The sequence below is a fragment of the Mus caroli genome, chromosome 2 (assembly GCF_900094665.2).
Source record: "Mus caroli chromosome 2, CAROLI_EIJ_v1.1, whole genome shotgun sequence".
NCBI lineage: Eukaryota > Metazoa > Chordata > Mammalia > Rodentia > Muridae > Mus > Mus caroli.
The window spans coordinates 62,749,409-62,774,046 of NC_034571.1; the positions used below are offsets into that span (position 1 = coordinate 62,749,409).

Consider the following 24,638-nt stretch of genomic DNA (forward strand, 5'->3'; position numbering starts at 1 on the left):
GATACCCTAATTACGGATACCACATTTATTGGTGAATTGGCAACTGAGGACTCCACCAGCATTTACCTGTTGGCTTCTATTGCAAATGCTTTCCATATATAAAGAATACATATTCTTTGAGAAACAAATTGGGACATTTTGTGAGGGACATTTATTATGTGGAGAACTTTATATTCAGTCATTGCCAGCCATCCTATGGTCATACATACACCCCTTAAAATAATGGATTGAATCCATTTGAAGACAGAGTCCTTCACATACTTGGCCATGGGGGGTGGGGCGGGGAGCATTACAGTGGAACTGATACCTATCTGAATTCCTTTGTGATCAGGATGTGGTAGCAAAAGGGTCTGTGCCTTCCTGCACTGATGAAATAGCTAGCTCAGTTGCCTATAATCCACATTCCTAAACTTCTTACCCTTCCCCCAAAAGAGGCACCTATCAAACTGTGGGAACCAGCAGAATGGTCACAGCATTTGGCTAATGCACGATTTACTGATGGTCATAAGTCACCGATGGAACCAAAACTAATGGAAAACAGCAGCCTATAGACAATACAGCCTACACAGCATAGCTGTAGCCATTTTGTTACTTTCCTGCCAGACACTTCATGTTGTTATTGACACAGAAAAACAGCTTGACTCAGAGGAGGGTCAAGATGACCACATGCCCTGTTATGTTCTGAGGTTTGTTAATAGTAAGAAGTTCTACAACCATAAGTTCCATTTAGGACCAATTAGAAAAAGCAGTCACCTAGAACTCTTCGACCCAGAATAGCTTGAGTCAAAGCTGACTACTGGGCAGCACTTCCTACACCTGCACAGGAGCTCATTATGGTTTTCACCTTTACAAACTGGCTCCAAGAAATATTCACGGTCGCAGTTTGACTCCTGAGTCTAGACTGCATTCCTGATCATTCAGTCTTGGGCTGTACATTCAATAAACAACCTCTGTTTAACTGAGATCGGTATCTGAGTGGTTTGCACAGAGATTCCTAGACCTCAATAGTCCAGTATTGAGGAAGGAATTACAAAATTAGTGTAGCACTATTGGCTATAGAAAACCAACTAGGAAAGCAAACTGAAAATCTCTATCCTCTCCAATTCATGGTATGTGTATGCTGGTATAGTTATATAGTCAACAAGACAGAAAACCACTAATGCAGTGGTAAATGGTAACAGTATCTGGTATGAATGAAAATGGCAAAACTTGGAAATGACATCAAAATTTATTTAGCTCATAGAGGCAAAATACACAAAAATATATAAAAATCATAAAATAGTGGACAAACTGGGCACTGTGTTTAATTAAGACTAGATTAGTAAATTTTGCCAGAGAACAAATTCAGAATAAATCAGCAACAATAGATTACATATTCAAAAAACTTGAAAGTTTAACCTTAACACTAAAAAAATAAGAGGAAATTGATAACCAAATTAAACCAGGACAGCCCTATGACAATAACTATTATAACAAATCCAGAGCCAGGCCATGGTGGTTTGCATCCTTAGTCCCAACACTTTAGATAGGCACATGCCTTTAACCAATCCCAACACATGGGAGGCAGAGGCAAGCACATAAATTTTACAATGGTTTAAATTTAATAGCAGCTTACACCAATCCTTGACATTATTAATACTCTGTTATACCTGCAGACAGGAGCCTAGTATAACTGTCCTCTGAGAGGCTCTACCCAACAGCAGACTTAAACAGCCTTAGCCAAACATTGGACAGATTTCAGGGACACTTATGGAAGAGCTGAGAGCATGAATTAATGGCCATGAGGGGGAAGGGGACCCCACAGAAAGAACAACAGAATCAACTAACCTGGACCCCTGGGAACTCTCAGAGACTGAGCAAGCAACCAAAGAACATACACTGGCTAGACTGAGGCCCTCAGAACATATGTAGCAGACATGCACCTATGTTTTCATGGCCTTAGTGGGAGATGATGAGTCTAATCTGGCAGATACTTGATGGGCCACGTTGGGGAGATACCCAGGGGATCCCTACCCTCTCAAAGGAGATAGGAAGAGGGAGGGAATCTATGAGGGAAGGACTGGAAGGGGAGCAGCGTTTGGGAGCTACCTGTAATAGGCTGAAATTTAAAGTCAATGTCATTTGTGATAAAAAAGTAAATATGCTTAAACTTTGAATTTATATATGAAGAGAAAGCAGAGTATGGGTATATTTAACCATACATACTAAGGTGATAATACTTTTTGTTGCCAAAAAAACATTTTGCCCTAGGAAAGATTTAATCTGCCAAAAAAAAAAAAAAAAAAAGAACTCCCAGAGTTAGGGTTGGGGCAGGGTTTTGCTCTTATCTTTTCAGGCAAAAAAAAAAGCATCCAACTAAGGAATCTGGAGACCACTGGACAAATGAAATATCTGAGGTAAAAGGATGAATCATCAAGAGAAAATATCCTAAGGCAAAGAGTAAATTGTCCACCTCCAGCTTGTCTCTGCTTCCCTCTCTGACATAAGTGGCAGATGGTCTTTCTGCAACCCCAGTTCAATTAGAAATTAAAGCTGGCTTTGGGGTCGGTCTCTTAGTTCACCAAACCCACACATGCTTGTTAAAGAAAAATCCAAAATCTCTGTCTCCTACCAGAAGAGCCACCTGTATGGGACAGAGGAAAACTAATAATTAGGGGCTATTCTATTGCCACTAATCTCATAATCTTCTGTTTTCCATTTGACTCTCTAAAACTTTTAAAGTGAAAATATCTCAAAGCCTGTAAAATTATTATGTATATATAAACTTCCTGTTGTGGTATTAGTAGTCATACAGAATGCTAACTAATTCTAGAAACAAGCTTCATCTAACTCCCCGTCCGTGTTTTCAGGGTTGGGTCTGAAGCAGGTAACTAGGAATAAAGTTTTTATACCTAGCTTTACTTACTGGGTCATTGCCCTCAAACTTTTCTGAGATCTTCTAAATATGGCATTTAAAATATTTTCTATCACTTCTGACAGTAACCTTTGAGGTATCCAAGAAGATGATGGACCCCCGAGATGACTAATATAACCACTGGAAAAATTGCTTCTTCTGCCACCAGGTTCTACACACACACACACACACACACACACACACACACACACACACAAAATGGACACCTTTGGGTTGACTGTTGTGTTCTACCTAGCCAGAACTTTGCCACTAAGCTGACCAACACCACCCCATGATCAACTTTCAGATTACAAACTGCTTAGGACATTCAAATTGCTGAGTTCATATGAGACTGACATGAACACCTTACAGTACTTTAAACTCAAAAATACTTAAATCCTAAAACTGCCAAATGCAACCAAGCTGGATATTGTAAAAAGCTTGGTAGAAATACCTTCACTATTGTAAATAGTTTTACTGTATTAGAGGTAAAATCTTCTTACTTAGATAAAATGTGGGAAATGTCTCAGGACATTTGATCAGGCTGTAAACCCTGCCATAGTGTTGCTTACTGAAAAACAAACAAAACAAAACCCTGTTTCTAGTTGTGATGAGGCTCAGCCCTAGCACACACCTTTAATCTAAGAGTTCTGCTTGTTGAAAATAAAATGAAATTTAGTCCACCATAGGTCAATAGATGAAGCAAGCAACAAGTTGACAGGGAGTGAACACAAAATAAAAACTAGCAAGAGGAAGTCAGGAGAATGAACAGAGAGAGGCACAGGACGTATAAAAGAGGGACATCCAGTTTGAGGGTTTTCTTAGTTTTTTTTTTTTTTTTTTGAGACAGCATGAAGGAGAGATTCCTTTTGGGACATGGGCTGAGAAGGAAGCTTGGCTGGGTGCTTTCTTGCCTCTCTCCCCAGCATCTGGCTCTTATTAGTAAATCCAAGTGGCCGAGATTGTGTTAAATACAACAGTTTATCCTTTTGCATATGGAAGTTTTATCTTCTCAAGAGCCTTCGCAGAAGACGTAGTGCTTTCTGTATTGTATGTTTTGGTTCATAAGTTGATCACACAGTTGTAGGCTTATTTCTGGAATCTCTACCCTATGTGTATGAGGGGGTCTATCTTATAACACAACACTGGGATTATCAAAAGCTTTGTTTCCCAGCCGAGTACTAACAGGCCCTTCCCTGCTTAGCTTCAGAGCCCAGGGATTAGTTATGTTCATAGCAGTTTAAGCTTAGGCTGTAGATGACTAAAACTTTGTAGCAGATATTGAAAGCAGTAAACATGGCAGTTTAGCCGATTTCGTTCTTAAGTCTGCTTAAGCTGTCTGGGTTGTTGTTTTTCTATACCAATTTTAAGATTTTTTTTTCCAATTTATGTGAAAAATAGAACTTAGGAATTTTTATAAGGACTCTATTGATTTTTATAGAACCCTTTGTACTGTTGGTAGTGAGGTAGTGTAGTGGTTAGGAAGTTAGTCCAAATCTGAGTATTTTCCCAATTAAGTAAACTCCTGCAATGAATAGTGTTCCAACCTTTATCTTTGTTTTCTAAGCAAACTTTATTGCCTGTTTATCCTTAATTCTCATGTGCTTTAAAATCTTTGTTCCATTTATGTGAATGTATGCAATCTACCCCCTCACCTGCTATTAGAAAAATCTTTTGAATATGGATACAGAAATTAAACGACACTTAATTATCATGGTGCAATGTCATTTTAAAAGTCGAATATAAAGGTCTTATCGTATAGCATTATTTTTATTTTATTAAAGTATAATTACATAATACTTACCACCTCCCCCTCCTCCTGTCTACATCTCTTTCGTCACTGCCTTCTTGTACCCAGCTAAATTTAATGTGCTGAGTCCATTGTGTGTTGCCTGGATACAATGTTCACAAACTACAAACTGGATAGCCAATCAGGGGGCTCGTCCCTGGGGAAGCTAATTCTCCCGCTCTTAGCAGTTGCTAACTGCTTATAGCGCTTTATCTACAGAGAGAGCCCTGTAACGTTTTCCATCTCTGCTGGGATGTCAATTGTGTTGGAATTTTCAGGTCTTGTCTAAGTATCCATGTTGAGATTTCACCTGGGGGGTCTTCCTGATCATAGCTAGAAGGCACATATTCACAGAAGGCTTCCTGGTCCTTTGCCGGCGACAATCTCTCTGTCCTCTCTTCCATGATGTTCTCTGACACTTAGGTATAGGAGCTATGTTGTGGATATATCACTTGGGGGCAGAGGAACACCGCAATGAGTCGTTGTCTGCATTTTAACTAATTGTGGAATTCTGCAATGGTCACAGTCTGCTGCAGAAAGGAGCTCCTCTGACAAGAGGTGAGGGCACCTGTCTATGGACATAAGGATAAGTAAATCTTTAGAATGCAGATTGGAATTATATCGATTTAGGACAGTGGTGGTAACAGGTTTCTCTTCTAAGGTCCATGACCTCACTAGCCATGTGTAGTTGCATAGGTTTATATGACAGGCTTTCCCTCCATTCAAGTGGTCTGTGAGTCCCCTTAGAGAGCTGCTGGTTAACTCCAAGAGATAAAGACTCACTGCTGCACCTACAGAGATATCTTACAATGCTGGCCACGTGGTTCGTAGCATCAGCAGCATTGGACTACTCACTACTGTCCTTTGTAAGTAGCTCGCAGAGCACCTTCTGGTAGTATAAATAATCTTCAAAGCGGAGGATATGGGATTAATTATAGCTCAAACTGTCTGTGCCCTTTGTCTGAAGTGTGTGCTGTCTTCAGCCATGGGGACTTACCTTCAACTTCTGGGGCTGCTCTTATTCACCAGTGGTACTGAAAACTGTCAAGAACGTGTTCTTTGTGTCAGGAAGCAGGATCCAGAGTGCCCTGCTTTGCCAGCAGCTCTGAGAAATGGTCTGGATGAGTCACTTAACAACTCTGGACAGTCCGAAGTTTTCCTAGTTGGAAGGAATTGTTCTCTTTTGTCCCTTGGAGCCCCACTGCTTTCCGGGTCTGCCTGTCTCAGTGGAGTGTGAATGTTTCAGTAATCAGTTAAAACCTATTCTCTACGGCTGTGACTTCACGTGCAGGGCATTCGTCCTGCGGGGACACTTCACACTACTCCCCTTGCTTGCACGAGGCATCTTAGGACAGGGCTGAATTGCGCAGTGAAGATGCTGGTGACGGCTGGGGGAAGAATGAAATGGAGGAGACTTGAGTGCACTGTGCAATACACTTTTATTTTTCCGTTTACCTTTGCAGTCAGTCATCTTTGAGTAATTGTGTAAACAACAGAATGGAATGGAATTACATTAAATTGTATGCAAATGGTTCTAGAACACCTTAACGATTATGACAAGGCAATTATAAATAACTTCTTTCCTTAGTAATATATATTTGCTTTTTAAAGTACATTAAAGAGCTGCCGTATCTAGGGTTAGCTAGGAAAGAGCAATGGTACCATCCCCGGAGCCCACCTTCTTGAAGGTCTTGACTCCAAATTTGAAAATTCTAAGGTTTACTAGGTTCATAATACATAGTCAAGCAGGAGGTTCTTGGGTTGGAAATATTTATTCTTGAACGTTTACAGCATTTTTACCTTTTGTCATTGCACAAAACCCTTTCTGTTGTTTTTTTCACACCATTGTGTATTCTGCCGAGTTTTTCAAGTAAAACTTGGATTCTGGTGTTGTCAAGTTTATTGCCTTAAAAACAACAAATCCTATCGCCTAAGGAGAGCCAAATTGGAGACGGGGGATGTAGTTAGCAATCTAACAGAACGGCAGCAAGGTTACAGTATCCTAAATGTCCAGATGAAGCAAAAGTATGCCTCCTCGTGTAGTGCAGGTTTGAGATCTGAGACTAGTCCAGAGTTAAGCAGCCTCAGGCACATTCGTAATATGAAAGTTTGCAAGGCACCTCCCTCTCCCAAGAGACGACTGGATTGTGGGCTGGATTTTAGGCAAACCAACCAAAAGAGCAAGCATCCAAATTCTTAATTCAGTCATTTCAAAAATTAGAAGCTACAAATACTCCAAAGATTGACCTGAAACCGTTGGTTTAAATAACAAGAGATCAATTGCTGAAAGCATGTAATCAAAACTTTCCCCCTCATAGCTACGGTGTGTAAAGCATAAATATATGAAAAATAAAATTCACAGTCAGTTTTAAAACTAGAATTCAAGTTTGGCTAATAAATCTTAATTTTATAAGTATATTAATTTCTAAGTACAACATAAAAGAGGCAGTATTGTCAGATGTACAATTAAAGTCTTAAACAGAAATACAACAGTAAGAGGAGAAAAGGCTTCTGGTAGAAGATTCCTTTTGCTGCCAAGAGATAGGACCACCTGAGTGTGTTTCCGACGTCTCACTTACGGGCTAGCCAAATTGACTGCTAAGAATAGTAAATAGCTCTCTGGAAAGGAATCAGCAACAGTTGCGCAGCTGTAGGGCTTGCCTGTGCTCACACTGTGGATTGCTGGACAATAAAGCAGAACTCGGAGTGCTCACAGTTTTTTTTTAAAAATTATTATTATTTTTTTATCGCACTTCATCGAAGCCAGCCTCTTCACAATCTTCTTATTTGTTGGGATTTGGGAGTGAGGGGGTGAGAGGAAGGAGGCAAAGGGGGAGCTGGGAGAGGGAAGGGGCACGACAGATGAGGGTGACAGCAAGGGGCGTACATCAGCTCACGCTCAACTGGGCGAACCCGATCAGCTTCACTTCGTCAGGAATCTCCGACCCATCGCAGCCAGAAGCCTGGAAGGGAAGGGAGGAAGAAACCATCAGTGCACTGGGGGTGGGGGTGGGGGTGGGGGGCAAAGCCATTCCAGGTCACCAGCTCCTCCTCAGGAAGAAGCAAGCCTCAAGTACCACATGAGTGAATGAGTGATTGCTGGGTGCCAAATGCTGTTAGAAATGTAGTCCTGGCCGGGCAGTGGTGGCGCATGCCTTTAATCCCAGCACTTGGGAGGCAGAGGCAGGCAGATTTCTGAGTTCGAGGCCAGCCTGGTCTACAGAGTGAGTTCCAGGACAGCCAGGGCTACACAGAGAAACCCTGTCTCAAAAAAAAAAAAAAAAGGAAGGAAATGCAGTCCTGGTGTGTCAGGGGATGGTTTTGTGCTGTGTATTCAGAAGCAGATTTGTGTGCCCGGATCTCTGCCTACAGTCTTGACTATGGCATGGTCTCAATGTAATGTAAAAATTGTTTTCCATCACCTCTGATTGGTTAATAAAAGAGCTGAACAACCAATTAACTGGGCAGAAGAGATAGGGAGGGGATCCCAAATGGGAGAGGGTAGGAAAGAATCACAAGGGGAAAGAGGTGGGAAAACCACAGGGAGAGACTAGGAGGATTTGCCATGAGATCGCAATGAGAGAGTAGCCACAGGACACACATGGACAGCAAACCAGGGCAAGACCAGAAGATGGCAAGTAACAGGGTATTTAGCTGGGTAGTAGTAGCCTAGTTGGGTTAGAATAGAACAGAATCTGCCTAGTTATTAATGCTTGAAGTTTATTAATAAAAAGTGCCAGCTCTCCGTGTCTTTATTCCAGAGCTAAAACGGGCTAGAACGGGTATAGAAATGCCCTGCAGTTAATGGGAGCATAACAGGTGCAGAAAAATCCCTAGGAAATATTTTTGCACCGGTGGCTTCAACCAGCAGAGGTATGGTGAGATCTACTATCCATTCTAACAGTACCATGCTTCCCTAGGCTTATAAACAAAATTCATATTCTACCTGCCCCTGTGTCCTGAGTGGGAAGACTTAGGTGCCTGGAAACATGCCTTTCAAAAGGGAAAGTGGGGTCCCAGATCACTTCTCCCTGCCATTCGTTTTGTGGCTGTATGATTAGTGTTTCTGTCCTGCCATGTATCCTCATGCGTTCCCACCTATTCCCACCCTGACTCCCACCACAGGCCCAGATCAGTGAATGGGTCTGACCAGTCATGGACCGGAGCCTTCACGACTTTTAGCCAAAGTTGTCATTTTCTCTTTTGAAGCTCATTATCTGAAGTACTTTGGTTTCAGCAAGAGATGGCCTTACACGGTATTGTAACAGAATTCTTTCCTTTGACAAAATTTGATCCATATTATTTTAACACATTTTTTAAACCTAAAATCAGAGCAAATCATAGTGTACCAAAACTTTATTACTCCTATTACTCCCCGATCAGAAGATATGGAAAATAAGCCGCGCTTTCTGGGATAGTATCATTGACCCTAATGTGTTATTTTCATCCCTGTTCATTTCTTTTATCCATATAAGTATGTGCATGGGTACAGACACATCCTTGGGCACACAGATATACTCATACACACATTCACACTCATACACACACACTCACACACAAGGATGTGGGGAGATCACTATGTTTAAGGTTTTTCTTCATCTCATCATCACATTGATCAGAACTAGAGATTGCAGAAATGCTAAGGGTGCTGGTGGTGGCGAATGATTAAGTTTCAAAGGGCCACATAAAAACTTCCAGTCTCAATTCATGCTAAATTATTTCCTCAAACTCCTCTGCCGACGCCACCCTTCACCTGATAAGTGCGGCTTATGTATGTACAGTGTTCAAACAATTGTGAACACATGAAACCTGCCTGTGTCCAATGCACCATTTCTCATTAAGTACGAATATAGCTAAAAAGGCATTTTAAAAATTTGAAGACATTTTAGTTAACTATCTCTAAAATGACATTCAGAGTAGATTACGCTGATGTCAAATCAGTGCCCTGAAGGTGAGTAAGATCAAGTAGCATTTACAGCAAAGATTCAACGCTATGCCTGCCCACTGACGACACCGACAATGCCATAGCTTTCTCTGACAGCTGAGCAGCTCAGTGAAGAGCAGCTTTCAGACTCTGCTTCCCCTCACTTCCAACAAGGAAATCCAGCAGAGCAGGCAATCCAGCAGACACAGTGCTGAAACACTCTCAACTCGTACTTTCCTGTTTCCCTACAGCTGCCCCTTCTCCTGTCCCAACACCTTCCCTCTTCCACCCTGTGAGGCTCTCCTTAATTTCCCTGACTGGCAGCAGAAACCATGGGATTGGTAGCAGGTGAGTGACAGCAGCTGAGGACATGCTATTGCCACCACTGCTGGTGACAAAATGCTCCCAGTGGCCAGTATTGAAGCCGTCAAGAGCTTCAAAGCTACTTCAGAGACAGGACAAGCAGAATACCAAAATTTCTTGAAACAAGTAAGAATAACAAACCTGACTATCCACAATGGTTAAGCTGACTTGAAGCAAAACAGAACTAGGAACTCCTTCTTCCGGTGCAGCGGTTTAGTAACAGGCCTTTGGTTACCATGGGCACAGAGGAAGACTCTCCTGGCTTCCCATTCTGTGCCACGGCATCCAGCAGGCAGATGTGCTTATTTCTTGAACAGCTTTTGCTTGGGTGCCTCTAAGACTCAGGCATCTTCCATGGCACCTGCTGTCCCTGACCAATGCTATGTTTAGCTTCTCTCCCTCTTTCTCAATCTACAAATCACCCAGGAGACCATGAACACATGATGTCATCACTCAAGAGTCAAGGGACCGATACTCTGTCATGAAACAGTGTTCCAAACTTTAGGGCTACAATTTACTGTTAAAAAAAAAAGATCAAAGACTCCAAATATGTTTATGTGGGGTACATTCATTGTACTGACTGTTTTGAAAACTAAAACTGAGAAAACAAGTATTGCCTGAGGCTATATCTCAGTGGTACCTCACATACTTATCATGCATGAGGCTCTGGGTTCAGGTCCCAGTACCCCCCAAATGTAAACAAACAAACAAACAAACAAAACCTTGCATTACAAACATGTTTGTGTAGAATATATTTACTATATTAGCTTAGAAATTAAAACATACAGTTTTAAAATATTTGTTTACTGATCATTAAATCTAATAATGAACTCACTCCACATTACCATAAATAAAAATCTTCATGGAAAATAATACATCTCTCCATCACCTCCCACAAAGAATCAGCAGCAGCAGCAACAACCCTTGAGAGGAATGACATGATTTACTTCTTTAACGTTTTTTGCTTAGTGGTCACAGCGGGGTTCTCAGACACATATCTGTATTCACTCTCCTCCATGACACCTCTTGCTCTGAAGTACATGAAGACAAACCCAGCCTCACACAAACACGTATTTAGAAAAGGGAGGTATTTTTAGAAGCCTTTCCAAATACTATCTGCTACAGTGCCGGAACTTTCCCAGTGGTGATTCTGAAAGGTTAGCTGCCGCGTGGAATCTGAACTTTCTGTGCTCCATTCCATTAAAGACCGTCGGTCCTCTCTGCCCTTTGAGCGGATCTTTACCTGGTATGATTTTTAAGCACCATCGAGCTTTATAGATCTTCTAAAGGTTATTTCATTACAGAATATGACTGTTAGACAGTGTAAACAAATTGTATTCATTAATATGGCCCGTCAGCAGTCTCTTCGGAAGAGTGTCTCAGTACTGGGGAGCTGTCATACAACAGCAGAGAATAGTTTGCCAAAAATCCCATTTTCATTTGAAAATTCCAGTTCATTACCAACAACAAATATTGTCAGGTTTTAAAGTGCTGTTTGCTACACAGCTGAATCTGATAACAATAGTTTGTGAGGTTTTCTTAGTAAGATGGTTTCCTGGGGGAGGGGGAGGCAGGGTAAAGAGAATCTTAGCTGACAATCCACTCTTCATGGTGGCTTTCCCTGAAGCCCCTCACTGTATTTCCATTGCATACCAAAGGAAAGATCAAACTCCATTTTATTACATTATTACATGGGCATGTCCTCTAGTTGAAATTAATAAAACTGGAAGTGTTCCCTGTCTCATTAGGAACAGTTTTCAATGAAGCTGCCATGACGGTTTACAGGGATGAGGTGTAACCAGGAGGATGGACTGAAGCTCCTGCCTTGCTTTACAGCAACATGGTGAGATTTACCCACCATGACCTTTGTACCAAGATCAACATAGTGGAAAAGGCAATACAACTCCGTCTTAGTAGGACTGGACATGTTATGACATCCAGAACCCTCTAGAAGGGTCACAGGGAACCTCAGAAGCCCATGACATACCTACACCTTGTATACCTCAGCCTCAAAATGAAGTTTAAAGAATGGACAAATGGGATTCTAGAAAATTAATTTGTCCACAGCAAGCAATCACCAGGTCGAAGAGACAACATGCAGAATAAGAACAAAACCAAACTTTGCTAATTATGTATCAGACAAGGATTCATCCATTCAAGAATATGCAAACAACTGTGAAAGTTAAATAACCAAGTGCTAAATCATGCGATCAATAAATGCTTAATGAATGGAATAGATAGTTTTTAAAAGAAAAAAATAATAGAAGAAGTCAATAAATATCTGGAAAGGTGTTCAACATCCTTGGCCACTAAGAAAATGCTAATTAGAACTCTGAGGTTTTATCTCACCAGAGTCAGAGCGGCCATCTTTAAGGAAACAAACAACAATAAGCGTGGGTAAGGATACAGGGTACGAACAACACTTATACACTGGAATGACAACGTGTCCTGTCACCACAGGCCTCAGGATGGAAGTCTTTGTCTTTCCACTGCTGTGGCAAAATGCCATGAGCAAGCCCACTTACTAAAAAACGGTTTAATTGGGCTTATAGTTTCAGACAGAGTCCATAATGCAGGGACAGCTGAAAGCTCACATCTTGATCAGCAATCAAGGGGCAGAGAAATAGTCTGGAAATTGTGGGCTGCTTGAAGTTCATCCCCGTGACACATCTCTACCAAAAGGTGGCTATGTTTCAGATGTAGTGGGAGAGTTTGAAAACATACTAAAACCTGTTAGCTTCTGTTCCATGGTGATGATTCAGCTGGCTTGGGTATAGCCTGGGGATCCTCTGAGCTCCCCAGGAAATTACAAGGAACCATGGAGTTTGAGAACTGTACTTTGCTCCAGTGCTCCATGTAGTGGGTACACTGTATGACCTATGAAGCCTTGGTCCTTAAGCTTCAGGCTCAGAACTTCAGCTCTCACATAGGTAGACCCTGTGACTCAGGTCCCATCTGTGCCAGCACCCTGGGCCTGAAATAGGGCCCTGGCATTGCTATTTTACCAGGTTTCTGGCCAACTCTGTGGTCTCTGTCTCACATTTGGACAGCCTTTGCTTCTGACAGAACAAGAAGCTGGGGTGGCCTCTTGATCCTTCAGAACAAGCCAAGAGTCTTAGATTTCACTCTTGTCCCCTACAATAAGGCAAAACCTCAAAACTCTCAAGTAGTTTTGTCTGTTTTGACTTCACCCACATTTCAAGAAAAGTTGTGGTCCAGTCAAGCAGCCTCCAAGACGACATTAGCACTCGGTTATCAATCAGCAACGCCCTTGTGAAATCTTTATCTGTGCCTACATAACGGCATTCCACTTCGGTAACTAAACTCTATACTGCTCCTGCAATGGGGGCCAACTGGATGTTAATTAGACTCACTCCCATTGGTACTTTTTTCAAAAGCAAATTAAATATATCTTATCTCACATTGTCACTGATGCAATTTTTAAAATTCCACATTGAAAGCAGCAAAATTCACCTACATTACAAAAACGGCAGGGTAGCTAGTTTAAAAACTAACAATTCCAAAGCAGTGTCTGCCGCTGTTTCAAGCTCAAAGCCAAGAAAAACTGAGCTGAAATGGCCCCATGGCTGATGCACTGTGTTAAAGGTAGAGAAGAAGCCCATTCCCAGCCATGGTCATGGAAATGTACTTGTCAAGGAAGGCTGAAGATCCTCCTGGGCAACGGTACAAGCAAACTATGTGCCTGTGTGTCTGTGTGTATTTGTCTGTCTGTTTGTGTCCTTATGTGTCTCTGTGTGTGTCTGTGTATGTAGGCATATATTCATACACATATTTGCACAGAGAGACACACAGACACACACACACACACACACACACACACACACACACACACACACACGAGATAAAAGTCTTACTATAGTTCTGTCTGGCCTTCAACTCACAAGTCTGCTTGCCTCTACCTCCTGAGAGCTGGGATAAAATGTACACACCAACGTTGGCCCTTTGTACTATTGGTTTCATAACTGATCAGATACATAAGGTAAGGACACAGGTGAACTGACTGCTGGTGGTGGTGGTGCTGGTGGTGAAATGGCAAGTCATCAATCTACAGGAGGAATGCTTCCAGCTCTAGCATCAATAAGGGGGGGAGGGGTTGCCTTCAAAGTTCTAAAAGCCCAGATTGCACAAGCCATTAAAGAGGAGAACCGGACCAACGGCCTGGGCATTAGGGATTTTTAGACGCCCCCACTACAGTCCCAGGAGTGAGACAAGGTTCAAGAGTTCAGCAAGGAGAGAAATAGTAGTAAGACCTCCCTGTTCCCCAGGTGATTTCTAGACCCCCGATGTTCTCCCTACAATTAGAATCAGGATAAACAGCTGAGAGATGAAAGGACCCTGAACCACAGCAGCAGCTTGGGAAGGATACCACTGCTGGAACGCTTTGATCTTTTATTCTTCAAATAACATAACCAAGTCGATGAATGAAAGCCAATGCATTGGGATCTTTGAGTTTCAGCTGGCTGCCCATGGCTCAAATTAGCTGGATGGAGTGGGCCTTAACCTGCTGGTTGCTGATAACAACAAAGAAACCTCTGAGGCTTTAACAGGGGCTCGACAGACAGGAACAGAAGGTCATTTCTGAGACTGGTTTTATTTAACATTTCTAACTCCTGGGGTTTGGAAGAAAGACTACCAATGTCCATTTCTTGAGAACACTCACACTGCTAGCTGTCTAGTTGAGGCAGGGAAACATACAGACGGATCTGCTAACAGGACTCTTCTGTATTTGGCAGCACTGATCACTGGTTAAGGTACAGAGGAGACCCCGTCTCAAGCAAAGTAACTACATCCAGGCATATAAAAGGAGAAACCACAGAGGAATCTAAGAAAGCACAGGCTTGGAGGCCGCCTCTGAAAGACAACATGGCACTGTAAGCATGGGCTCTGAGCTAGACCAGAGTTGAATCTTTAGGATCTACTGTGTAATCCTGGACATCAGGTTGGCCTCAGAGTTTGAGATGTAAAGGGCCCCACCATCAGAGGGGAAGTGCAGCAGGAGATGTAGAAGAGAAGATGATCAGAGAAGGCTTCTGCATCAAGAGCAGGCTGAGGGTTTCAGAAGAGGACAGTAGAGAGCCACTCTTTCCAGCACTCTGGGACCACAGAGTTCTGCACACAAAGCTGAGCACTGAGCACCTGTCGTTAGGAAGATGGGTCTCAGAAGCAGAGCAGTGTCCCTTACTGAGGTGCTGAGCATGCAAGAGAGAATCAAGACATAATCTGGGAAACCTAAAACCTGACCCGAGGAAGACACGTGGAGAGTGTTGTCGCTCCTACTGTGTTCAGACGGTGTAGTAGCTGCTTTCAGAACAACTTTGTTGAAAGAGGGGCTAGGGTCACTAATGTAAGTTCACACATGGTAGGAATGAATCAGCATGAACGTTCCAAATGACTGCCTCGGTGCACACAGCCAAAATGAGGAAAACGTTCTTCAACATGCTCTCACTACATGCTCTCATATGAATAAAATATGTTCCCAAAATCACATGTGAATTTCCAACATGGTTGGGGAGAAATAGTAGACAGCCCTACAAGAGAGCTCTGGGTCTTACAGTGCTCTAGACCAAGGAAAATGTTCTACTGTTCCTGGGTGTAGGCTGTGAAAGTTCTTGTAGTTTACATGTGCTTACAAAGCCTAGCTCTCTGAAATGAGAGGAGAAGCAAGCCACAGAAGATTCACGACCACCAGGCTTGTCTCTACCGTGCTCCCTCATGCAGCAGTTGCAGCCCACAGGCAATTTCCGTTTGATTTTCTAGGAACAACCGGGGGGAGGGGGGGGATTGCGGGGGGGGGGGAGGTCATCAGTATCGTGTGCACAGTCATGTGTTGGTCCTCTGAATCTTAAACTGCTTGTGGCTTCTGATTGGCCCTTGATAAGATTAATTCATGTCTTGAAAATGAGTTATTCACTCTTCCTTAATACCCTGCTTGTGAGAACTGCTTGGAAAACCATCAGTGTTAATGATCTGGACTTGAACTCCCACTTCACTGTCTCTTCAGGATGCTCACTGTTCTGTCTTAGGTGTAAAGTGTGCTAGCACATAGAAAACTCTTAGGACAGTTATCCTCTACAACAGTGTGGTGGCATGGTTTCAGAGTAGGGGGTGAAATGCTGTCTTTGCTCACCAGCCTTTGGTGAGCTGTTCTGCCGCGGTCGTCTCCAATTACCTGAACCATTTACACAACGATCGGCCTCTATTTTTAAAAGCTGCAACCACCTGGCTTCCACTAAGGAAAGCTTCAGTCAGAGCACTGCTTTGAGTTACATTTAATTTTGTCTGTATGGTCAAGGTGTAAAAGAAAGAAGTTCTAGAGGAAAAAAGAAATGGTACCCAGAGCTTTGAGGGTCTCAAAGGGCCATCACAGTCATAGTTCTGATGAGGCAAGAATGGCCTACATTCACAAAGGAAGAGGTTCCAGCCATGATGAGAAGCAATGCTCCCAGTGTGACTGAGGCAACTACTGAGTACAAAATGTGATTCTCCCGAAATCCAGCAACAACAATGCTAAGCGTGCAAAGGTACAATACCTCCCTCCCAGGGCTGGCCCGACAGAAACGTGACGTCTACGTCTAACTTCCCACTTACCAACTTAAATGTCAACGTTTTTAAAGCTTTGGGGTCATCTACAATCTTCTGTAAATTAGCAGCCACTGTAAAATACAAACACAGAGACACAGTGTCCAAGTTATTTCAAATAGCTCTGGATTTTCACATCAATGATTCGGAAAATTTGACTAATGATGCAATAAACTGCAAAATCATTCCTTTCACAGACATTACAAAGTCCATATAAATGACCAAATTACTTTCATACAGATACTCTCTAAAACCATTTACATCATTTCTGTCACCTCCTATCTATGTGCATCTGGATTAATCACTGTACATCAACCCTGCATTTCCTATAATAAAATTTGAAATTACTTTCTAATGGAAAGTAGAAATGACCGCAGCTCCAGAGTCTCAACTGGTTGGCTTCTCTGAAACTCATGACTATGAAAATTATTAGCCAGGAGGGGGCAGTGTGCAAGAGGAGAGGGGCTGTTACAGACTTCTCCTGGCCTGTAAATCCACTCTGTTCTCTGCATCCACTTATAGCAAGGCAACATGATACAGCTGATGACGCTCACAGCTCAGGCAGGCCAGCATGCTCTCAGAGCACATTTATCCCTCTCTATGGTGATGGCCACCTAGCCCAGCACCTGAGTCAGTGGGCCAGGGTCATGCAGGGAGACTGCCAGCACATAGCTCTATACTGAGAATCTAGGCTCAGCGTCAGCTGATCCATCAGAGGTCGGCCCTGGTCTCTGTGGAGATCTGGCGTTTGTGTCTAGTGGCAGTACAGACAGCCGAGTTTTCCCAGTTGCCCACCTATCTTGAAGTACTACTTAAGAGTAGAATTATCAAAAAGCAAAGAGGATGAACACTGACCGGTACCCTGCATACATCTAGACCTCAAGATCAAACTACTGAGAGTCAAGTTGGAGCCACTGCAAAGAGGTTACTTCCAGAACAAAAACCGAGAGCAGCGGGGGGTCTCTGTCATTTTTATGTCACGAGAAAAACTATCTGCTGGTTCAGCAGCTAGATATCATTTTCCCCTGAATTTTTGAGATTCAAAACTTTAAGAAGACAGTATAATACTTCTGCATGCTATGAGTTTCAAATAGAAAGCAGAAGGAAATCTATGAAAATTTTGGGTTTTGGGGGGCGGTTTGTTCTGTTTTTTAATGGTCGACAGGAATCAACCTAGATATAAGGATTTTCTATAGATTTAGTTCATTTTATCTGCTAGTCACAGAGGAGGGCAAAATAAAAATGACAAACTTGATATGGCCATTTTCTCTTTATAAATCACAATTATAAACATATGGTTTTAGCTGCATCTATTGCTCTCTCACTAGTTCTATTCTGGACAATCTGAAAGGTTTCATTTTTTTTTCTCACTCCCACTCCCTTCTCATCTCCTCTTTTCCTCTTGTATTAGCACAGGCAATTGGCAAGTACATACCTACTGAGCTTAGCCCAAGCACTGACACCCATGAGGCTGGCCTTACTAAGCTTCATGAATAGATTCTAGATACTACTACAATCATCAGGAATGTGTGCAGGAAACTGACTCACAGAGTGAGATTTCCAGCTATGAAATACTGTCTACCAAAGAAAGCCACTATTTACTGTGTCAGGACACTCTGACTATACGCAAATTGCAGCAAGGGAAGACGGTGCCTGTGTTCTTAAGACATAAAAACATTCTAATAGCCCCGCTGATTTGGGCTGATTTCATGAGTGGCTGTAAAGTCTTCACATGAATTTCTGTCCTTTCATTAGGCTCCCTTGGCTAATGCGGGTGATTTACTGCCTTGTTCTGGGTCATCTATTTCTCGGTTGCTCTCTAATGTTCAGCCAAAAGCACTGCTCTGTCCTGCACTAATTCACAGCTCTCTGGTGTACAAACACGTGCAGGAGGGCCAACTTCTAGGGAAGTGTCTAGCAGCTTGTCTGCGGACTCAAAAGCAGGCATGGCTGCTGGCACTTTAAACAATCACCCCAGGACCCAGGCTCCCTGAGTGTGAGTCCCATACCTTTGGGACATTAGAAATTCAAATTCTGTCTTCAGCTCCGAGTAAAAATAGCAAGGCTGGCCACTTACCTGACTCCTTAACCCAGCTGCTAGGCTCATTTTCAATTTAGTTGATTCTAATTTGTTGTAAAGTGCTATAAAACACCTTCATTTAACTGACATCCTAGAAAATTCAGGGTGATGCTAATCTCTCTTCCAGCAGCAATACTCATTAAAAAGATGGGTGTCACTGTTTGCTCCCTTCTCCTGACTGTGCACCTGGATTTCAAAAATAAAAACGCTCCTTACCTGGAACGTGAGCAGGCGAAGAAGGAACTGCTGGGTAGGAGCTGCCTGTGACTCAGAGAACACTAAGCCCACTGGTTTAACAGACACCAACCATCCTTTGGAAATACTGGCTGCTAAAGCCCATTTTCTTAGTGGCCAAGAAATAAACTTCTCTAAACTCAGACTTCCTCAGCTAAAATGCAGGTCTCCGGCTTTTGTGCACACTATTCAGTCTTTTGAGTTTGCCTCTCCTCCCCCCCCCCCCCCCCCCCCGCCCGACCAATCAGTCCTAAGAGCTTCTCTCTTTGGAGAAACAGGGCCACACCGAGGCCCACAGGAGTGTACCTCTTAAGTCTCCTTTGCTGTTTTTCTTTGCTTCACACTGTAGGCTTGGAGGTCCTTCAGGGATACGTTTGTATATACATTTCTTTTTAATAATGCCATAAGCTATAGCAAGAACTTGATTTATGGAACTGTAATAGCATCATTAATAGCCCCCACGGAAGCCATGCAATTACCTCCCTGGGTCTAAACAGAGAAGGAAAAAGGATTGTCCATGCCATCAGTCAGTATCCGGATGGCCAAGTACACACTTCTTTGGCAAGTGAAGCCAGGCCTTCCCCAGACAGTTTGATTTTCCGAATTTTCAGTTACAGAAGTAATGATGACTTAAGGATTATTTATAGCCTGTGATTACATTCCGAGCAATTAGTCCAAAGGTACACTTCTCTCCCAGGACACCGGTTTATTTCATAACCATCCCCTACAGTATTGATGCCCCTGTGATGGGGTGCTAATTTAATCTTACCTAGTACTGAGCAAAAGCTCACCGAGTCTGAGTAAGACTTTAAGATACAACGAGCAAGATTTTGGAACGCAAGGCAAGGTGATGACTTCAGTCTGATGATTTATTCAAGAGACATCCTGCATCTCTGATCTCACACTGAGCCAATATGGAAACGTAGCAAGAAATGCCAAAGGCAGGCAGCTAACCCCAGCTCCGAGGAGAAAGGGAGGAGAGGGGAAGGTGGGTCGGACGTGTGTCACTCCAAATCGGATGTGAAGTCAATGCCCACTTACATTCCAGATTAGCAAGGAGTCTGAGACTTCCCTGAGTACTTGCCCTACATCTCCAGGTTCCCGACTTCATGGGGTGATGCACAGAAGTACAGTGTGATACACTGGAATTCCCTGGCTAGAACATCTGGGTTCAAATTCTACCTCTTGCTTGGAGCTGGTGACCTCTCTGAAGTGTAGGTAAGTCCTTTCTGCCTCTGTGTGCTTAAGTGCTTCTGGAAATTCACTATGATAAAACATTCAAGCTTTGTGCTCTGGGCAGCTGTAGTACCTTAGCTGTCTTCTCTTCAGTCTTTATTGCTCAAGGCATCTTTTTTTACACTCATTATTTACGTGAGAGCCTGGGTCACGAATGGGAGGCATCCTTGGACATTGCCATATCCACGGAGTCTAGATACTTACTAGGTCTACCTATCTATTTCTTTAGCTATTTCCTGTTCTGGATCTTTCCAGGAATGACTCCCTAAGTCCGTTCTTCTCCAGCCATGTCTTTACCACTGGCTCTTGCTAAAATCGTCTAAGTCTAATGTCCTTGTTAGATGCCCCTTCTTAGAATTGGGAACAAAACACCCATGGAAGGAATTACAGAGACAAAATTTGGAGCTGTGACGAAAGAATGGACCATCTAGTGATTACCATATCCAGGGATCCATCTCATGATCAGCCTCCAAACGCTGACACCATTGCATACACTAGCAAGATTTTGCTGAAAGGACCCAGATACAGCTCTCTCTTGTGAGACTAGGCCAGGGCCTAGCAAACACAGAAGTGGATGCTCACAGTCAGCTATTGAATGGATCACAGGGCCCCCAATGGAGGAGCTAGAGAAAGCACCCAAGGAGCTAAAGGGAACTGCAACCCTATAGGTGGAACAACAATAGGAACTAACCAGTACCCCGGAGCTCTTGTCTCTAGCTGCATATGTATCAAAAGAAGGCCTAGTCGGCCATCACTGGAAAGAGAGGCTGATGGTCTCTCTGTTTCCAGCCTTGGCCCCAGAAGCCAGCCTCTGTCAGTAATTGGCTATATCTGTTACCATATACCAGTTGGTACCACTTTTATGTTTAAAGTCCTTTTATGGCTTTCTAGATCAGTATACGGCCCCTGCAAAGTCTATACAGCCCTTGAAGCCAAGGCCCCAGCTCTACCCATGGCCTGATCTCCCACTGTTCTCTCTGGGCCGGTTCTAGTCACAAACAGCCTCCATACTGACTTCAAGCATTCAGAGTAGGCTCCTACCATGAACTGCTGAACCTGCTGCTGCCTCTACCCAAGGAGAAGCCCTCCTCTGAGGCTGTCTCCCTCTTTTTCTCTTTCTACACAAATCCCCTAGCTGAGCTATCATACTCCTTCACAGAAATAGCCTCATTTTCTATCTCTTTACCCAGGATTTTTTTTTCTATATCACTTATCAACTCCAGACATACTGAGAGTATTTATGGATTGTTATTTTGGTGTGTACATAACTTCATGTATGAGCTAAAACCTCTGGATGAGTTTTTTTAAAAAGCAGTGTCTTGTTTGCTGCTATTTTCCTAATGCCTGAGAGTGAATGCAATCTATGTTGAGCACATGAAACTAACATGTGGATTTCTGAGATCTTTGTTCTTAGCTGCACTTAGTGAATACAATGCAGACTTTCTCCCTAGAATTGCGCACATGAACACTTGCATGCCATTTTCAACGGATACAAGACTCTGAATAAGCCCAGGCTAAGAGCATCTGATAGAAGAAGTATTCTTATTTTAGAAGAATGTCTACAAGTATGTTTCCATATTCCCAATTGTTTCCCAAAGCAAATGAAAACGAACGAACTCTTGATTCAATCTCAACTGAGTATCAGGTATCACACACTAATCTATGTTTTTCAAGACTGGCCATTTTCCTTCGTTTTTTTTTTTTTTTTTTTTTTTTTTTTTTTTTTTTTTCCAGAGATGAGATTTCACTTCTACCCCAATGAGGTAAAATACAGCTTTGAGCAGAGATGCTAACCCAGAACTCCCTGTCAGTCAGGTGAGCCCTGTAACAAGTATTCTGACCCTGCCAATGTTCTGTTGAAATCTGTCTGATCAATGTCAGCTCAGAATGAAAGCCAGGGTCTCCTGTGGGTCTCCACAGCTCACTTGAGCAGTCTGCTCCATCTCCTCTCACCCCTCTGCACTGAAGGGAAGAGAATGAAGACAGAGGCGGCTGTTCTCCATGTTCTGGGGCTACTGTTAGCAAATAACTCTGAACTTAAGTCTCTCTTTGAGAGTTCCCCGAGGCCAGAGAGCAGGCTCAGCCCAGGTCAGGGCTCTTCCCAAACTGTTACTGCATCCAGTGACTGGTCATGAAAGTAAGAAGGCCCCGGGGCTTCAAAGCTAGATGACCCTTCTCTTCTTAAAAGCTCGCTTTGATGAGGGTCTTTTCTCTAGTTGGAACAACTTGATTCTTCCCCATTCAGGTTGCTTAATTCCCCAACAGATGTTCATTTTGGAAACCCTCAACCCCAAGCTTTCCTGGATACAAATCTACACTTCTCATTTTCTTTCTGTGAACACCTTCAGGCTCTGCTCATGAGTAGGCCCTAGAAGGAACCTCCATGTACAGAACTCTGAGACAGTGCAAAAATGAGGAAAGAAATGTTGGAGGAAAATCAGAAATGGCCATATTAACTACTGTCTTAGTATTTTCACTCAGTTAAAATCCTGGTGAGGATTCTAGGGTCTTACATGTACTACAAATATGAGCTTACAGGAGAACCAAGTGTCACACAGTGACACAGAGTGATATGCACAGAAGGATGAAATTTATGGGAGATAAAAGGAACGGAGACATATGCCTGTAATTCTCCATAAGATACAGGTAAATTCCAGTTAGTATAATGTGAACAAGGTGTGAAAATCTGAACTCATTTGACAATGCAAAACTGTGTTATCAAATATGTTATATGTTATCTATCCTTTAAAATCCAACTGCAAGATTGGTGCTGAACTTTGATGCTGAATTTTGATGCTGAATTTTCTTTAATGTGTTGAAGGTACAATGTTACAAACTGGCTGACAATATGGTAATGAAAGTGTCCAATAATCATTTATGTTATTATTGCTCATTTGCAGAACAATGAAATGGTATAATCAATACAGTTGTAGCTTCATTTTGCTAATGGTAGTGATAGACCAATAAATATACTTACAGTTACCTCTACAAAGTGAAGATGAAGAGAAAGTAAACAAACAAACAAAGCAAGCATTCTTCTGAGATAATGGCATAAACCCACTCATTTGCTTCGAGAAACAAACGGGGTCTTCTTGGGAGATACACAGTAAATCAGCCCTTGCTTCCTAGAATATGAAGAATTTTATAGGTATCTTAGCCTGGGCTTTCAGCCTTAGAAGCCTCTACATTTTAGGTGAAGCTTTGTGTGCCCACTTCCCAGAGACTGAACCAGAGAACAAGCATGGGCTGGATATATGCAGCAGGCATGCAGCTTGGTCTTCATCCCGGTTCCCCAACATCTGGAGCAGGGGTGGGGAGAGGTGTCCCTGACTCTATTGCCTGACTGTGGATCCTGGGCTCCCAACCAGGCTGCCTTGCGTGACCTCAGTGGAAGAGGATGCACCTAGTCCTGAAGTAATTTGATGTGCCGGGGAGGGCGGTACCCAGCAGGTCCTCCCTCTTCACAAAGGAGAAGGGAAGAGGGTAGAGGGGAAGGGCTCTGTGAATTGGGGCCCAGGAGGAGAGGGGGGCTGCAATTAGGATATAAAGTGAATAAAAAGAATAAGCAGAGGGGCAAAGGTTAAGACTTTAAAGGCCATGGCCCCATTAGAACTACAGTGCTCTATCTAGAATGGCATTTGCTATAGGTAAGTGAGTTTTGATTGTCTTTGTTGAGAAAACAATGGTGTTCCTTCATAGAATGGCACATGTAACACCTTCCTCTGGCTCCTAGCGAAAGGGGCAACATATCTACACAAGTACAGAAAAACCACATTCCTCTGCCCTTCAAAATTTCCCCAACATCTGCTTGCTGTAGAAACCCCAGTTCTCTTACACTATGGGTTTTTAATGAGCAGGTCATGAATTTGACTAGAGTTAAACAGAGAAGACAGGGAGAAGGGATTCTACACAGGGATCTATCCAAATTTGATTTCCAGAGGCACAAAGAAAAGCTTTCCCAGCTCTCTGATGTCAACAGAAAGTGTTTATTTAATTATGCTAGATGACTGGACTCCGAAATGGGAGTCTGAGACCATGAACATAGTTCTGGGAATGCTAACAGGGCTATATGTGCATATGGCACAAAGGGAGATGAATTAGAATAAACTTTAATGGCACATATATAAAAATATTATAATAAAACTTACTTTGTACACTAAAAAGTAATAAAATTAACACGCATGTGACATGCACATGTGCACACACACACACACACACACACACACACCAGGTCTAAATGGCAATCTTCTCACAGTCACTGAGAGGGAAGACTTCCAGGCAAGTGCTACTCATGTAAACAAGAGAAACTGCTGTCCAATCAAGTCTATCCATAAGGCCGAATGATAAATTATCCCTTTCTATGTATATTAAAAACTAAACCAATCTTAAGAGTTGTAGGGGGCGCTTGCTCTCCTGCCCTTGTTCTCTTACCCTCTTCTCCCCACTCTCTCCACATGCTGATAGCTGGCCTCTTCTCTCTCTCTCTCTCTCTCTCTCTCTCTCTCTCTCTCTCTCTCTC

General features: G+C 42.8%; 1 protein-coding gene across 2 annotated transcripts in view; it reads right to left on the bottom strand.

Annotated features, from left to right (window-relative positions):
* Window positions 1-6,089: 6,089 nt before the first annotated feature.
* Stk39 (serine/threonine kinase 39) overlaps window positions 6,090-24,638 on the bottom strand; it is a 260,743-nt gene continuing 242,194 nt past the window's right edge. The window contains exons 17-18 of one of the 2 annotated variants that reach the window (XM_029470615.1): window positions 16,579-16,643; window positions 6,090-7,645 (exon numbers count right to left, since the gene is read on the bottom strand). In XM_029470615.1, coding sequence (XP_029326475.1) covers window positions 7,571-7,645; window positions 16,579-16,643 — 140 coding nt within the window. In that variant the 3' untranslated portion in view covers window positions 6,090-7,570. The remainder of the gene's footprint in view (window positions 7,646-16,578; window positions 16,644-24,638) is intronic. The other variant, XM_021156379.2, reaches the window with a different exon arrangement.